Below are 12,064 nucleotides of genomic sequence, written 5' to 3'. Positions count from 1 at the left end.
ACTAAATATGCACGCTTGGTCACTTGACTGAAACCTTAAATCGAGTGGGATTGATGAGGTGCCCTATGTGTAGATTAAACTAGGTAGAAATGAAGGAATGAGTGTGGAGAAGTAGATTGTGTGTGTACGTGTGTGTGTGGTCACCATAACCATGTGTTTCCCAGTCTATATTGACGGAGCCGCACTGTCAAGAGAACTAAGACGATGCAATTTCCACAGAAAAATTTAGCTTACCTTTTCCATCTTTTTCCAAATCACTGATTTTCACCTGGAGGAACAGGACCCAAAAGTGGATCATGGACCCATTTCGGGGGGGTCGCAGACAGCTACTTAAAAAAAAAATACATGTAATATTTTTCCACACAAGTACAGAGGTGTACCCAATGTCCACATGGAAGATATTCATGCATCTGCCGCAAACTTTGTTTATTCCATAAACAAACACAGTGGGGCTCACTGTCTGGCTACTGGATGTAATGTCAAACCTTAATTACGCTTTTAGTGGCATCCATCCAACCATCCATTCATTCCTTATCCAAATCATTTATCATCACGAGGGTCGCGGGCGTGCGGGTCCCTATCCCAACTGTCTTCGGCAGTGGGCAGGGTACAGCCTGAACTCGTTGCCAGCCAATCGCACAATTCACATAGACAAACAACCACAATTCACGTAATCACAATTAGGGTTACTATAGAGTGTTCAGTTAACATAGCATACTTGTTTTTCGAATGTTTGAGGAAACCAAAGGACCCGGAGAAAACCCATGCAGGTATGGGGAGACCGTGCATAAACTCCAGACACGAAGGCCGGATATGTAAACCAGTCGTCCATTGCGCCACTTTTGGCAGCATATCAAACTCATGGTGGTAGGCGGGGACGAGACGGTAACGCGGGAGTGGCTTCTAACTCCTGTTCCATCTCACTCCCGTTTCGTCCCATAGTGGGCCTTGGTAAAAATAAATTTCCCGTACCGTCACGTGAAAATGATACCCATCATGTCTTGCTTCCATTCAGAATGACTCCCACTCCTTTACTCCGCCCAATTTGGATGCCAGAGACAAAGTGCATCACCCCCGTCTACTTCTTGGATTCTCCCTCAACCTGTCTTCTCCCATTTACTTTTTATCCTGTACCACCCCAATCAAGTGATTAAAAGTAAAGTTGACTAGTTAGAGATTCTTGGAGCGCAACACTGACAAATTCTGTCTGGCTTGGCAGGCAAATGCACTGCCTGATTAATGCTATTACCCTGTCAGGTTTGCTATGGCGAGGCCAGGAGAATGGCGTGCAGCCGAAAGAAAACAAGGACAGAGAAGTTCTTGAAAGGAGAAGGAAATGTTCTGGTTCCAGCAAGAGCTGAGAGAAGAGTGAGTGAAACAAACGAGAGCGGTGAAGAGGGAGCTTAGCCCAAAGGTGAAGCTCTCAATTTACTGACATTCCTACCCTCACCTGTGATTACAAGCTGTGGGTCGTGATCCAAAGAATGAGATCCCAGACACAAACGGGAGAAATCAGTTTCCTCTGCAGGGTGTCAGGGCTCCTTTCACAGATAAGGAGAGAAGCTCGATCATCCGAGTGGGGCTCACAGTCAAACTGCTGCTCCTCCCCATTGAGGGGCGCCAGATGCGGTGGCTCGGGCATCTTATCAGGCTGCCGCCGGGGCGCCTCCCTGGTGACACGTTCCCCCATTGGAAGGAGCCCCGTCGGACGACCCAGGACACACTGGAGAGGCTTTCTCCCAGCTGGCTTGGGAACACTTCGTGATCCCCAGGAGGGGATGTGGCTGGGGAGAGGCAAGTCGGGGCTTAAATGCTTAAAATGTGAGTCCCGCAACTCAATCTCTGATAAGAATGGAGGAACATTCTTTGAACTAAATGAACTTTTAGAAGGGCTAAACATATCGCACTGTCAATAATACATCTTCAAATCATATTTTAGCTAATAATTGTTGAAATAAAAACATCAATCCAACCATGTCCAAAAGGAAACATATTTTAATGTGTTGTCTCTTCTGCATGCAAAGGTAAAGGAATGTGCACATACGGACATGAAACACAATCACAATGTTTTGCAAGTGCTACTTTAATTGCATGAACATGAGATTTCATATGTTAAGAGTTCGGCAAAGCTGAGTAAATAGGAGCCTTTGCAGAATTAATTCAGTTTTGACAAAAATATGTTGATAAAACTAGGCTGCACATGCAGAAAAAAAAACAATGAACAAATCAGCTAAAAAACATCCACTAAAGATGTAAGATGTACTTACGGTGGCTGAGAAAAAAAAACATCAGCACATGGACTTGAGCCATAATTATCAACTGGTGTGAGGGCAACATCTGGAGAAGAACTAGGAGACCATGGAAGGGAGGAAGCAATGCAATAATTTAGCACAAGCACCCATCTGCACCCACCCTTAAGTAGCCGCTGATTGTAATAGGCGACAGGTGTGTTGCCAAGGCACCGCCCACTCAAGCTCACCAATCCCCTGCAAAAGAGGGCGAACAAAATACCACACCGCGCTGTGCACGAGGCCTTGACAAATGACTAACCACAAAATCCGTCAAGTTGTTTTCTGGGACAAATCTAATTTATAACTAAATGCTAACTGTATTTCATTTTATTTTTAAAAAGTATATAATGTAAGTTCAATTCCATCATCACCTGAGCCACATTTGCACCTGCCACGGTGAGTTCAGTGTATTATTTAAGTCAATATGTCGTGAAATATAATGAAATTGAAACAAACTTCTGACCTAACCTTTGACAGCAGTGTGTGCACACAAAAAAACCCCGCAAATGATAATTTTGTCATCTATATCAAAGATGTGGAATTGTACTCTTCTGCTGTTATTTCTGCGGCAGACTTTCAACCTGGGAGATTCAGTACAGGACCTTTGTGATTAGATTTCAATGCAATCAAAGTGTGTAACAGCAGGAGCCGCATTATTAGTCTTCCCCAGCAGCAGCAGCATAAGCTCCAAACAGGGAATGGATGACGTAACACACAAGGGAACATGCTGTTGAGAAGTTTGCATCACAAATACTAACAAGGCTGAAGGTTGAAGATGCGAGATGAAAGCAGAATAAAATAAGTAGACTGTGATATTAAAACCATACAGGGCATGGCTGAACAAATAACACAAAAGGAAAAGCTTCACTCTAAGCACATTCTGATTATCAGTGTTCGTTAGATGCTTCCAATGATACGTTCATGGGCCACAACATAAGGTACGCCTGCCTGTCACCTCAGGTCTGATACAAGTACTCTATCGACAGTTGTGCTTATGCCAAATAATCATGTCTGGTTTTGATCGAGAGAATTATTAACAGGAATATAGCTGTTCTATTGATTTTTATTCATTTCTGTAGATTCGATTCGTGAGTGAGGTTATGCAAAGCCTTTTTTTTTAAGAAGAAAAGCGATTTTATTTATTTATTTTTCTAAAAGAAAAACTATTTTAATCACCAGGGCCATCTGGTCACCAGTTATAACAGTGCATTCAGATTTTGGGGGTAAAATAGATATGCAGTTGCGGCATGCCGGCTGACTGGTTGGCACACCTGCCTCAGATTTCTGAGGTTCAGCAAACGGTTTTGACTTACTTACATGGTGTTAACATATACTCTTCCTCTGCTGTTCTGAGTTCTCGGTTTTCCACATTTCAAAAACATACAATGTTCAACGTAGACTGAATTGTCAATGACTGTGAACAGTTGTGTGCGTATAGAAGCCCTGCACTTGACTTGTGACCAGTCCAGAGTGTACACTGCCTCTCACCCAAAGTCAGCTGGGATTGGCGTCAGCTTTCCTGTGACCCTGATGAAATGCGTATAAAAAATGAATGGAAATTTAGTCTACCACAAGCTTTGTAATGAACACTATCTGCACAAATAAAGCAAATTAAAGTACATAAACGCTCTGCTATAATTCCTCACAAGACTCAATGGACTATTCATGACCTTTTCTTTCCCTGATTGTTACCAAATCCTGTCTTTATAATGGACTTTGTTGCATTCACATGGCAGGAAAATGGTTGCAAAGCCTCTGATTGCTGCTCTGGTGGTCCTTCTGGTGGTTGTTGTGGGCCTGTTCCTCTTCATAGGCATGGGGAAGAAAACCGTGACTTCAGGAAACTTGTTCTTAAGGGCCGCTGTTGCTACTGATGCTGGAAAGTGTTCCGAAGTGGGAAGGTAAGGATGTGTTTGTTTATCAGATGTGCTAGGTCTAGATTATATAAATACGAACCTCTCTCATGTTCCTAGGGACATTTTGAAGAAAAACGGTTCCGCGGTGGATGCCTCTATTGCTGCCTTGTTGTGTGTTGGCCTTTTTAATGCACACAGCATGGGCATTGGAGGAGGGGTCTTTTTTGTCATCTACAATGCCTCTTCGGGTGGGTGTGCCTCATTATTTATTACGTCATAGCAAAGTTTAATAAGCAAAATGGACCCTTGCTCAAATTTTCTACTCAACAGGGAGAGTAGAAACCATTGATGCAAGAGAGACGGCACCCAAGAACGCAACTGAAGACATGTTTGGGAACAACACACAACTTTCTCGTAAAGGTACAATCACAAGCCAAATGGGGATTTCAAAAAAATTTTTTTTTTATTGTATTAGCATTTCCACAAGGTGGCACAGTTCACTTTGCCACGGTTTTATTTGGAGTACTATTTGGGAAATCTACCTTAAGAAGATATTGAAAACACGAATAATGTTTGTACATGGCAGGTGGACTGTCCATAGCCATTCCCGGGGAGATTCGTGGCTATGAGATGGCACACAAGAGACATGGCAGGCTGCCCTGGAAAGAGCTGTTTGAGCCAAGCATCGCCCTGGCCCGTGAAGGCTTTCCAATCGGGAAAGCCTTGGCTCACGCCATCTTGAAATGCAAGGATTTTATTCAAGGGAATGCAAACCTTTGGTGAGGAGAAACCGTACCAACAAAAATGGTGGCCCACTAATCTTGGACTACTCTTTGTTTTTTAACATTCTGTTGAGAACATTGTGGCGAAAACGTGCTTGGATAATTAAAGCAATGCAAATCACTTTACCTCCAGTTGCATGAACCGGCCAACACAAGAAGACATTCCTATTCTTTTGGCTCATTGCAAAATCCTGTTTGTCTTTGCCCTAACTTCTACATACTACACATTTTCTTCTCCTCTCATCTTCCAGTGAAGTGTTTTGTGATTCACAAAAAAACATTCTCAGGGAAAATGACATTGTAAGATTCCCAAAGTTGGCAGACACATACCAGAGAATAGCAGAAGCAGGTCCTGACGTCTTCTATAATGGCTCAATGGCACAGAGACTTGTGGATGACATCCAGGCATCAGGTTTTGTTTAATTATCTATTACAAATGATAAAAACATATGCAGAATAAAATGAAAAATAAAGAGGAAGGATAATTATTCAAAATCAATTGAAACTTCTATCGATGTTTTAGGTGGGATTATCACCTTGGATGATTTATTGCAGTACCAGCCAGTATTGAATGAAAATCCCCTGAAGATGAGTGTTGGGGAATACATCATGTATGTCCCAGACGCCCCCTCCAGTGGCCCAGTGTTGGCACTTATTCTCAACATAGTGAACGGTGAGCAGCCTGGCCAAGCTTTTGTGTAGTCAAGCGCAAGAGAGAATGTCAGCTTCCCTTGTGGTCAGCCATTCCTGTCACGTTTCCAATCCTGTTTAGGCCACAGAAAATCAAGATGCTGCTCAAGTCTGTGTTTGAATGCGAATCGACTCTTTATAGGAAAATATTTAATCCAAATGTTTGTTCAAGTGAATGTACTTTATGCTGTTTTTACCGATGATGAAAAAAAAGAGCGTGTTCCCATTTTACTCATTTATTCGAGTGGACACTTTAATGACCTGTCAATGCTTAGGATGCATCTGAACTTGGCTTTGAGCACAGTGACGAAGAAGCTTTATTAATTATGATTATGTTTCGGCCAAGAAATTGTGATTGTTTATTCACTTTTGTCCCTGTGGATATTTTGCAGGGTACAACTTCACAAACACAAGTGTTTCCACAGCTGAGATGAAGACTCTAACGTATCATCGCATCATAGAGGCTTTTCGTTTTGCTTACGCCAAGAGGAGCAGACTGGGTGACCCGCATTTTCTCAATATCACAGATGTAAGCCTCCAAGTTATCGCTGCTTTTCACAGACTGATATCTCAAAGAATTTACAGTGGCCATAGTCCTCTTTAGGAGAATATAGTTTTTTACTAAAATGATCAGATAAAAATGTTATCAAAACCATTTCTAGTTTCTGTGCTCATAGTCTTTCATTGCAAATTGTTTGGCTCTTCTCAGCTCATCCAGAACATGACATCAACTTTCTTTGCTGAAGGCATAAGGAAGAAAATTACAGACGACACCACTCATCCAGTCATTTACTATGAGCCAGATTATTTTGTCCCAGACAGCCACGGGACAGCTCATCTGTCGGTGATAGCTGAAGACGGAAGCGCTGTGGCAGCCACCAGCACCATTAATCTATAGTAAGGTTCTTATCTTCCTTCTCGGAATAAATCCAAATTTCCATTTGACCTACATAGTCAATCGGAGCATTTCTGTGGCCCTAGATTTGTGCAAGATGATCATGTAACCGTTAAATGAGTATCTTTTCACTACAAAAGAAAACACAGTTATGACAGAGAAAATAATGCAATCTATTCCTGATTATTTTGAAGGAGTTTAATCGTTTGGGATCCTCGTAACGAATAGCATAATCTGTACTACAAATTTAGAGCATATTCATTTATTGAGGATTTATATGGATAATTTGAAACTACCCATTTAAAAAAAAAAAACATATCTCTTGTCATTTATAACTAAACGATACCCATTTAACCATTAAAAAGAAAAAAGTCCTCCAAATTTTCTGAATAATTTTGGTGCTTAATTTGCCGTACATATATGCTTGTTTGAACGTACAGCTTTGGGTCCAAAGTCATGTCTCGATCAACTGGAATCATCTTTAACGATGAAATGGACGACTTCAGCTCTCCATACATAACTAATGGCTTTGGAATCCCTCCCTCGCCGAACAACTTTATCCAACCAGGTGGGACCCCGTTCACTTGAGTTCATTAGTATTTAGCGTAGGTGTGGGCAAACTACGGCCCGGGGGCCACATGCGGCCCATTCACGTTTTAATCCGGCCCGCCAAACTAAAAAAAAAATGAAATGGATAAACCTTATGAATGTTTTATTTTCTAAATAATGTGGTTTTTAAAAGACATATAGATTATTGTAATGCTTTTGTTCACTTTCATTTAAAATCAAATGTATTTTTTTTTTCTCTTTATGAGGTGACGTTACCAAAACACTCCATCCATCTGCTCCTGGTCCAGCCCCTCTGACAAATTTTAGAACCCATTGTGGCCCGCCAATCAAGAAGTTTACCCACCCCTGATTTAGCGTGTGTGTAGTGTTTTGTAACGATGGAGCCATGGGGCTTCGTGCTCACAATTGTCCTATGTGTACTTATGGGCATTTGTTATCTCTAGAAAGCTGAGAGAGATCTTTTTTCACCATGGTTCATTGTTTTCTTCCATTATAGGAAAGAGGCCTCTGTCTTCCATGTCTCCCGCAATAATCTTTGATAAAGACAGAAGAGTTAAAATGGTTGTTGGGGCATCTGGAGGGACAAAAATTACCACAGCAACTGCCTTGGTAAGACCACTCCCATGTAGTCGTATGTATTTACTTTCTTCAAATTGCATGCTTCTTTTCGTCCTGTGAACAGGTCATCCTGAACTCTTTGTTCTTTAAGTACAACCTGAGGAAAGCGGTGATGGAGCCGAGAGTGCACAATCAGCTCAATCCAAATATGACAGTAGTGGAGCAAGACTTTGAAAAGGTGAGGGAAGATGTCGAGTGCTAAAATGGCATTGAGTGTGTAATTAATACGGGTAAAAAGAAAGAATGACTCTTTTGGAAGTCATAGTCTACCATTGTTCACATGGCATATAATAGTTTTCAGCCCTTTTGCTTTGGACAACAATAGTGCTGTTGATTGCAAAATGACAGCCACCTACACCCACTTACTCAACCTCACACACGTAAGATTTGCTTGTGTGTGTGATTATACTAGAGAATCCTAGAAGGCCTAATCTGGAGGAACCATGTAACACAGCTGCAGAGCGATCCAGATTCTGTGGTTCAGGTGGTGATGCGACAGGGAGAGCATCTCTGCGCAGAATCCGACCCCAGGAAAGGAGGATACCCTGCCGGATACTGAATGCGGCTCCATACCCCCCCAAAAATACATACCAAGGAATGAATTGTTTTAATACCTCAAAGAGACAAGCTTTAAATATCCATCATTGCTGCCTTTTTTTAAACGTTGTTTTACAAAGTAAGAAGTTGCATCTTTTATGGAATGTCTTTTACAAACCTGCACTGATGTTATTCAGTCCTTTCGGGTGAGAATGGTGATGGTTTTTCAGATTTTGAGAAGTTGTGTGAAACATAATTGATTTGGACAATAAACAAATCCATTTACATGAATTTCAAAAATATATATTTGAAATACGCATCTCAAATCCTGATAATATGAAAGACCGTTATGCAATATGTTGAAATGTGAGAAGTTGGAACGTGTTGGTGACAATAACTGCCACTGAATGTTGTACACAGGTTTTTCCAAAGATGTTTTTAGCCATCTTACACTGCAAGTGGTGATATAAAAACGGACTTGCAAGCGGCTGCTCTTCGTAAAATAGACATGTCAAGTTATTTGCCTGTTAAATGTAGACGAATAACCATGTTTATATACCACAAGCAGAAGCATTAACTTGTTACAATAAATGTATTTGTTTTATAGTGTGTAGCTGTTATGTCTGTATTGTTGAATTTGAAAACATCTATACATATATTTTTGTAAAACATGCATTTATTTTATGCTGTTTGTGACCAGGTTTTAAATTAAACTCTTCAAATACATGTTTTAATTGAATGTTATTTTCGATTGCAAACACAAATTTTATTACATTTTAATTGGAAAATTAAGCAAGTAAGGCACTGTTACAGCGACGCCTCGGAAAAAATTAGTTAGCAGCGGCCACAACCTTGAAGAACTATTTGCAATTTTGGTCCATATGAGCTTGTTTGTGGGGATGTCAACTCATCGAAGAAGCAGTTCCCTAAGCAGTAAACTTTTGGAAATGGTAGTCATTCTGGGTGAACACTGACACTCCAGTCTATTTTCTTGAGACTCATAATAACTGTTAATATCCAAAAAGTTGCAAATCATTGAGTTTTCATGCCTGGAACCGATCATTGAAAGTACTGATTTCACAAGCAGACAGGAAATTAGGTCTATACCTGTACACCTGTGCATTCAATTGTTAGCCCTTTACCCTGCTGCAAAAATCAGATGGTATAATTCAAGAATTTCTGCACACACCGTCATAAAGCACCTCATGTGCATTTGTGTTGTCGTCATTGGGGTGAAAAAAGATGATCTGATTTCTTGAATCCCAGTTTTTACTGTTGAGGGCAGATTGCAAACAGCATATGGCCTTGTGTGGGTGGGGAGTTTGCTGATGTCAACGTTGTGGATCGAGCGGCCCACGTTGGTGGTGTGGTAAGGGCAGGCGTGTATGTTATGGGTAACGAGCGCAGGTGCATTTTACTGATGGCCTTTTGAAATCATTGTACTGGAACATGATGAGATCCTAAAGCTTATTGTTAAGGCATGAATTCACAAGAATCACCTCATGTTGCAACATGACAATGCAAAGCCCCATGTTGCAAGGATCTGTGCACAATTCCTGGAAACAGAATACATCCCAATACCTGCATGGCCAGCATACTCGCCGCACACATTGAGAATGTTAGGGATGTCGTGGATAGGAGAGCATGTTCCGTTCCTGCGAATATCCAGCAACTTTAACTTGGCAAGAGCCAAACTGATAGGGAGCACTAAAAGGAGGTCTCATCAGTACCAATGTGGGACTGCTGCAATGTGGTCTGCTTGGGAAAGGCGAGACATTCAGTACAATACTTTGCGTTAATTGGGCAATGCAGTAATTTGTGCATGCCTACCAAACTTTTGTTTTGACCAGTCCTGGATACACAAGAATAGAAAATATTGTCGCTGGCACGCGGCTGTTTTGCCCAGCTGAATCCTGTTAGCTTGATGATTGGCATAATGGCATTCAGTGATAATTGTCATTTTCGCAGTACAAATATGCGGATGCGGATGGCTGTTTGTCTTTGAGTGCCCAGTGATTGACTGGTAACCAGTCAGTAATCGAGTGTGCCCCCCGCCTACTGCCCGAAGACAGCTGGGACCTATCCAGTTATCGTCAGCATGCCCGCGACCTTTGTGAGGCGGTTTAGATATCATATTAAGGAAAAAAAACTACATTTCCCTCAGAAAATGATTTCTCATCTTTGCAATATAAATATTGCATAGGCTAATATCGCAATATCACGATATTTTTAGACATTATGTGCATCCCTACTTCATACATTATTTTGCAATAACATGACATTCCCATACACATTCTCTAAAAACAAGAATGCATTTTTCACAGTGTGTTAGTGCTGCCTGATTTATTCCCTCCAATATCTTAAAGTCTGGTTGATCACTATCACAGAGCAAGGCAGAGCACAGTCACTTTAGTTCACTTCAAACCAGGAATCTCGTGTCATGTTGCTCATCCACAGAATGTTTTTGCTAATCAAAGCTCAGAATTAACAAGCAATATTTCACCGTTACGAATACACAACCCACCAAAATAGCAACCTTCTTCTTTCATTAGATTTCAAAGCAAAGAGGATCTTTTTATAGCAATATTTATATTTTAGCGAGATACTGCTGATTGTAGAGTTTTTAATTTCACTCATGCAAGTGCTGAGCTACACTAAAATAACACTAACATTAACAATAACGCCACCATCCCTACATGAAAAGCTAAACATCTCTGATCAGATATTTAACATCTGGATCACCCAGAATGTTAATTAAAGACCTTCCGGACAATTAGATCGTGTCACAGTCGGCAAAAGAACTATAAAAGCAAATGTGTGGTAAAACTTGCACAATAGAGATGGTGCAGCATCAGGCCCTCTCTTAGATCCAACATGAGCGCATGATTATTCTTGTGGATGAATGACAAAAATTCCCACAAAACCCCAAGGTGACTTTTCGCTGTATTTGTGAGTTTATACAGCCGCGAGAATCCATCTTGTCCCGTGCCAGGTAAATTTCTCATATCAATCACAATGCAACACTATGTTTGGGGGCGGGATTTGCAGCTGTGACTAAAACTTTGCTTGGTTGATAATCAGCTTGATTGAAAAATCACAATCATACATACTCAAAATTTATATATATTGCAGTGTGCAATTATATATATATATTCATATGTACACAATACATGCATAACAATATAGTTTGTTAGAGCTTGTAACTGCGTACTTTGAGTTGATCATTTTGTCTATCCTCTCACCACATACACGTGTGTCATGACTAGAGCAGGGACAGAATGAAGATTCTATCATTTTTTTTTATGAAAATGACCAGAGGTCAAAGGTGAATTTTTAAAACCAAACCATTCGATGTTGCTTTGAGAAGTCTCAAACAAGGCTTCCCTCAGTCTTGAGCCAAGCAGGAAACCTGTTAAATCCGTTGTCAACTGTTTTACTTTTGCGATCGTGCAGAGGCGTTGCTAAATCCCCCAAACACGGCAGCGGTTGATTTCAGACGGCTAAATATGACAAAATAGCCCGCACCGCCTCCAAAATGATGGCTACCCCATAGTGACAATGACGACGTGCCATGAGTATGTTGTTATTGTAATGAAAGGGGCTATGGAGGTTATTATTGTTAGCTGTTGCTGTGGGGTGGAGGGGTTGTGACAAGCGTCATGTTTTGTTATAAACTCCTTGGTTACTTTCGTCATGTGCTTTGGTTCATTGTCCATCAGCACTGTCCGATGAATTCTAAAACATTTGGCTGAATGTGAGCAGATATAGCTCGAAACACTTCAGAATTATTCTCGCTACTTATCACATCAATAAAATATAAGAAAC

At 40.9% G+C, this 12,064-nt stretch overlaps 2 protein-coding genes across 2 annotated transcripts in view; one reads left to right on the top strand and one right to left on the bottom strand.

Moving 5' to 3' along the window:
* The first annotated feature begins 2,500 nt into the window (after positions 1-2,500).
* ggt1a (gamma-glutamyltransferase 1a) lies at positions 2,501-8,965 on the top strand. Its single transcript, XM_088300125.1, has 13 exons — positions 2,501-2,687; positions 4,028-4,192; positions 4,265-4,395; positions 4,478-4,567; positions 4,734-4,926; positions 5,181-5,341; positions 5,453-5,602; positions 6,012-6,148; positions 6,329-6,516; positions 6,955-7,082; positions 7,581-7,693; positions 7,767-7,880; positions 8,115-8,965. The coding sequence occupies exons 2-13, from the start codon at positions 4,032-4,034 to the stop codon at positions 8,259-8,261; spliced, it is 1,713 nt and encodes a 570-aa protein (XP_088156251.1). The 5' UTR covers positions 2,501-2,687; positions 4,028-4,031; the 3' UTR covers positions 8,262-8,965.
* Positions 5,649-12,064, bottom strand: part of LOC148344583 (leucine-rich repeat transmembrane neuronal protein 4-like) — a 108,813-nt gene continuing 102,397 nt past the window's right edge. Inside the window, exon 4 of the transcript XR_015844208.1 lies at positions 5,649-5,693. The gene's annotated coding sequence lies outside the window, so the exon portion shown is untranslated. The remainder of the gene's footprint in view (positions 5,694-12,064) is intronic.

This window comes from Idiotropiscis lumnitzeri, chromosome 1 (genome assembly GCF_059441095.1).
Source record: "Idiotropiscis lumnitzeri isolate Australia: NSW breed Sydney's pygmy pipehorse chromosome 1, RoL_Ilum_1.0, whole genome shotgun sequence".
Classification (NCBI taxonomy): domain Eukaryota; kingdom Metazoa; phylum Chordata; class Actinopteri; order Syngnathiformes; family Syngnathidae; genus Idiotropiscis; species Idiotropiscis lumnitzeri.
Note: the sequence above shows the minus strand (reverse complement) of the source record. Positions and strands in the feature narration are given on the sequence as shown.

Bases quoted from the DNA above. Each gene is read 5' to 3' on its own strand.
- ggt1a (XM_088300125.1), top strand. From the start codon at position 4,032: ATGGTTGCAAAGCCTCTGATTGCTGCTCTGGTGGTCCTTCTGGTGGTT. The intron at 6,517-6,954 runs GTAAGGTTCTTA...TTGAACGTACAG, and splicing joins ACCAGCACCATTAATCTATA to CTTTGGGTCCAAAGTCATGT. The intron at 7,083-7,580 runs GTGGGACCCCGT...CTTCCATTATAG, and splicing joins GAACAACTTTATCCAACCAG to GAAAGAGGCCTCTGTCTTCC.